We start from the raw sequence: 5,048 nt of genomic DNA, 5'->3' as shown, positions 1-5,048 counted from the left end.
GGCAGACACTGTAGCAGCAGTCTGCAAATAGGTGGAAGGAAACCATACAATCATGATTGCTGCAACAGGGACTAAATTTGCTATCTCACGTGGTTCGGCATGTTCATGCACACTTTTGCATTTGTTTCCTTCACTCAGTTTAATGAGTTGTTTAGATTTGTTCATATATTATTGCATTAATCAGTGTCCTTTAAAAAAATAATTACCAAGAGTATTATTATTGTATTACATTTTGTGTATTCATTCATCCGTGGATCAATATTGCATGGACTATTGTTTGTGGCTGTAGCATTTGCATATAGTCTTTGTGCGAGTCCATATTTTCATTTCTTTTAGACAAATGCTTAGAAGTGAATTTTTTTGGTTTATAAGAAAATATAAATTTGTTTTCCAAAGTCCTGATAATATTTGACATTCTCAATAATATTTTATGAGAACTCCAGTTACTAAACATCTTTACCACCATGTGTCTTGCGATAGCCTTTTAAAATTTTAGCCATTCTAGTCTATTTGTAGTAGCACGATACTTTGATGTTAACTTCCACTTCTCTGAATACCGAAGACTTTAAATAAGCAGAGACTCCTCTTTATAATTGACATTATATGGTTATTTTGCCATTTAGTATATTATGTGCTGTTGTCTGGAAAAGAATATCTGTTATATTATAACTATTTATTTTTAATCCCTATCTTACATTATATTTTGTGGGAGAAAAAAGATGGGGCTTTCTTCTCTCGTAAAGAGTTAGTCTTGGAAACTCACAGGGGCACTTCCACCCTGTCCTACCAGGTCACCATGAGTCGGCATCGACTCAATAGCAATGAGTTTTATTTTGGTTGTTATATACTATTTTAAGATGAATACATGTACATTTTTTTCAAGTCTATTGGATAAGTATATTTGAACATTTTTTTCTCAGCATCTACTACATACAGAAGTAAATAACCATGAGATTCCAGTTCAAAAGGACCGAAATTGTAAGCTAGATTTAAAGTGCTGTATTTAAAAAAGAAAACAAAAATACAGATTGTATTTTGGGGCAATTAAAATTCTTTCATTTTTGAAAGGTCAAACTAAAAAGAATGAAAAACACATATGGGATCATTATTCTATAATTCTTCTATTTTATTCTAAAAAGGGTCTTTTTCAGAGATAGTGAGCTGGTCCAATTTATACTTCAGACCTTTGTTTATCTGTACTCAACCAGAAATTTCAGTGGCTACTATGCCAGTTAACCTAAACTTCTTCGAAACAAGAACACTATCCTAAAACTCTGAAGTCACACCTTGTTTATGTCCCTCAAGAAATGCATAGTCTTTGAAAGAGTCAGAAACAGTAGTAAACTAGAGTTTGCTGAGAGTAGAGGTACTCTGGCTCACGTGCATCCACAATGGGGTCAGCCGCAGAAGAGCAGCAAGCATGATTAACCATGAATACAATCATGACCAACATTTGTGGAACAAGTTTTCCTCTCAATAAAAAAGCGAGTCCAAAAAGGTCTCAAGACTCTATAAAGACATCATTTCTAGATCACAGTGAAAAGAATTTAATACAACTGACCAATTTTGTTTACTAGTTGCCATAGAGATAGATATCTCACAAAAAAATTGGTATTGAACAGAACAGAATGACATTGTAGAATGTAATATTGTGTCAATACTGAGATGGATTGTTATAGACATATCAAACCCTTTGAGTACGAAATGGTTACATTGTATTTATATGGAACATTGGTCCAATACCATAGAAATGGAGAGCTGCCACAGGAAATACATCTCCCTCAATGTTCAGAGATAAAAAGGTTAACCATTCTCCCATTATTTTCTGTAGGTAAGTCCTTTTTCATATTGAAATCTGATGGTGATTAATTTCTGGCACTGTTCCAAGCTACTGTGTGAACAGGATGCTGAATGCCATCACAATACAACCTGCTGCAACATAAGGACTCTTCCATTCACCAATTCTGGCACACTTCCAAAATTTACCCAATAGTCCAGTTTTATTTCTATCCAGGACGCTGGGAGCCAAGGATCGACTATAAGCACAGGCACATGTAAGCAGCAAGATTACAGTCAACAGACTCTGAAAATTGAAGAAGGCAGACATAGTGAGGCCGGCGAAGCCGCAGCCACATCACCCTTCTGGGCCCCGGGCGGAGGTACATTTCTTTTTATAAATGATGGGTAATTTTTTTCTACCATGATACATTGACAAATGGCTTACACCAACATATTTCTTCGTATTAAACTCTTCTTGCTTTACTGGAATAAATCCCACCTAAACATAACAGAGGGTTATTTAGTGACAAGGTTAAGCAGTTTTCTTTCCTATAGGTTTTTAGAATTTTTCAGAAGTGAATGATCTCTTGACCTCCTGGAAGGGACATTTTGTAAGAGAATTTCCCAGAGCATTTTGACTGGAATCTCTTTCTTATGTAGCACTTGCTAACTTCTCTCTAGTTGTGGAACGAAAGCACTGACCAATAGTGTTACCTATAATCCTGTCTATATTTAATGCTCATACATAGTGGCCTAGTGTTGAGGAGAGGAATGATGGCCCAGAATAAGTTCTCATATCCCATTCATATAGAACCAGGACAGTTTCTTAGAGTTGTTCCTACAGATGTCTTTCTCCTTTAGCCCCATCCATTTATGGTCAGAAAATCAGCTTAATGTCATAAGAATATATTACGATCATTCATCTTTAATAAGGTCTATAGAATCAATTGCATAGCTTCTTGTGATTGATGCTTTGAAATACAGTTTACAGAATTCTCAGAGGACTGAGAAAGAAGTGGTTAAGTGGTACCTTTTCTTCCCAAGAACACATAACTAAAAAACCGACAGTCAGCCTGGAACCTGATCCACCTTGCCCTGCTGCTTTTACATATGCTACAACCTTTGAAGACTTGGTTTATCTAATTGGCATGTAAACTACATCTCTCAGGTGTTCCATCATCTACCTGTTTAAATGACCAAATAGTTGTTTCCACTAACTGTTTACCTCTCTATATATATAGCCTAGACTACACCAAACAAATCACAAACCTGTGAGTTCTGGAACCAGCCCCAACTCACTGTCTTAATCTCTTGGCTTCCTTGCCTATAAAATGAATACAATCGTCTCTACCTCATAGGTTTTGTATGGATTGAGTGGCATAGCATTTTATAGCTTAGAGAAAGTCTGTAATATAGACAGTGATCAGTGTAATTTAGTCATTGGTGTTACCACTATTATTATGCTACTCTAATGAAGACATACCAATCAAATACTGAGAGCTAGGAGTTAAGTTCTTCCACTTCACATTGTACTCTAATCCCAGCCCCCAAAACTCATTTGTCAATCATTTGTCATATAATAGAATCTTAAATCATTTTTCCTCATTCTACTTTGCCAACATTCCTTTTAAAGGGATTGAATATTGAACACAATGACTTGGGTCCAGCCAAAAGAGAATAAGAAAGAACCACGATGCTTCTTGTTCTGGAGGTCACAATCTAGAGCAAGATAATCTCCGTTTTCATGGCAGCCACATCACTGTGTAGATCTATGATCCTCCAGAGAGAAGAGGTGAGGGCGAAATTTCAAAGTGTTGGTTTTTGATATGTAATCTAATAAAGCAATCTCAATAATGAAAGTATGAACAATGGATTATACAATGATTCTTATTCATGACTGAATGAGTGAATTGTATGCTATGAGAATTATATGTCAATAAAACTTTTTTTAAAAGGAATAAAATGATGCATTATATTGGGTAAGAAAAAAGTATGAAAAAAATTTAAGTACACTGTTTTCTTAATATGAGTCACATTCTATAAAGCCTTTTAGAATCTTCCTATGGGCTCAGCAACTACCTGAACAGGCATGTGATATTCTAACTGGGCTTGAAACCATTTTTATTTCTTTTTACTTGCTTGGCCATCTACTAATTAGCAAGCGGCTCATGAAGATGCAAAAGATAGAAATCTCCTATTCTTACCTTTTGCTAGTTGACAACATGCAGACTTTCGGCCAATCCCATATAAATGGTGAAAACATGATTCCAGTTCAGCCTGTAAAGTTAATATTCTAGTCAATCCAGTTGGTCACTGTGTTAGACCAGGTTGACTAGAGTAATAAATCCAGAGATATTCATATGTGTGTAAGAGAGAGCTTTATATCAAAGCAATTGTATATTGAGAAAACATTCCAGCCAGTCCAGATCAAGTCTATAAATTTGAAATTAGCCCATATGTCCGATAGTAGTGCATAAATTCCTCTTCACACTCACACAGTACATACAATGATGGCTTATGCAGGAAGATCGCAGGCCGGTGGGTGCAGCGCCATGTGGATCCAATGACAGCAGACATATCTCCAGAGCTCTGGCTGCCATCAGTGTGGCTCCATGTAGCTTGTCCATAGGAAGGTGAAGCAGAGAGAGAGAGTAGCCCACCTCCAGGTCAAAAGAGGATGTTCCTAGAATCCTCATGAGCAGGCCCCACCCATAAGGAGTCATCATCAGGCTGTGACCTGATTGACAGGCTAAGATTACTGGGCACCCTTCAGGCTGTGGTACATAACCACCATGAGTTGGAATGACTTGGCAGCAATGAGCTGTTGATATCTTGGGGTTAGAACTTGTTGCTAACCAAAAGGCTGGCAGTCTGAATGTATCCAGTGCATCTGTTGGAGAAAGGCTGGGTGACATGTTTCCTGAAGGGAAAGAAAAAAAAAAAGATGTGTGGAAGGGGAATAGGGCACTGACCCACCCAAGGAGAGGGTATTATTTGTGTCTCAACAGGGACAGAAGGACCAGACTTAAAGCCAGTGCCAGATGAATGCAGCATGCCAGCAAGGAGTGTGGAACCAGTGGAAGGGCCTGAGGGCTGGGCCCCCATACCAGCTACGTGGACAACTGCCCCTTCCCCCAGAAGAATTTACTTTAGAGGATGGCACTGACGCTGCAGCTAGGAGAGAGAGGGGCATGTCTGATCAGAGCACATGGGAGCAAATGAAGGGGGAGGAAGAGAGAGTGGAGCACATCCTGGCCCACCAGGCCTGG

The 5,048-nt window shown here is 38.1% G+C and overlaps 1 protein-coding gene across 1 annotated transcript; it reads right to left on the bottom strand.

Annotated features, from left to right (window-relative positions):
• Positions 1-1,818: 1,818 nt before the first annotated feature.
• LOC101644646 (protein kish-A-like) lies at positions 1,819-2,107 on the bottom strand. Its single transcript, XM_004700154.2, has one exon. The coding sequence runs from the start codon at positions 2,105-2,107 to the stop codon at positions 1,889-1,891; it is 219 nt and encodes a 72-aa protein (XP_004700211.1). The 3' UTR covers positions 1,819-1,888.
• Positions 2,108-5,048: the final 2,941 nt, after the last annotated feature.

The sequence above is a fragment of the Echinops telfairi genome, unplaced genomic scaffold (genome assembly GCF_000313985.2).
Source record: "Echinops telfairi isolate 266 unplaced genomic scaffold, ASM31398v2 ScPeMD7_7424;HRSCAF=8462, whole genome shotgun sequence".
NCBI lineage: Eukaryota > Metazoa > Chordata > Mammalia > Afrosoricida > Tenrecidae > Echinops > Echinops telfairi.
This window is presented reverse-complemented; position numbering and strand designations above follow the sequence as displayed.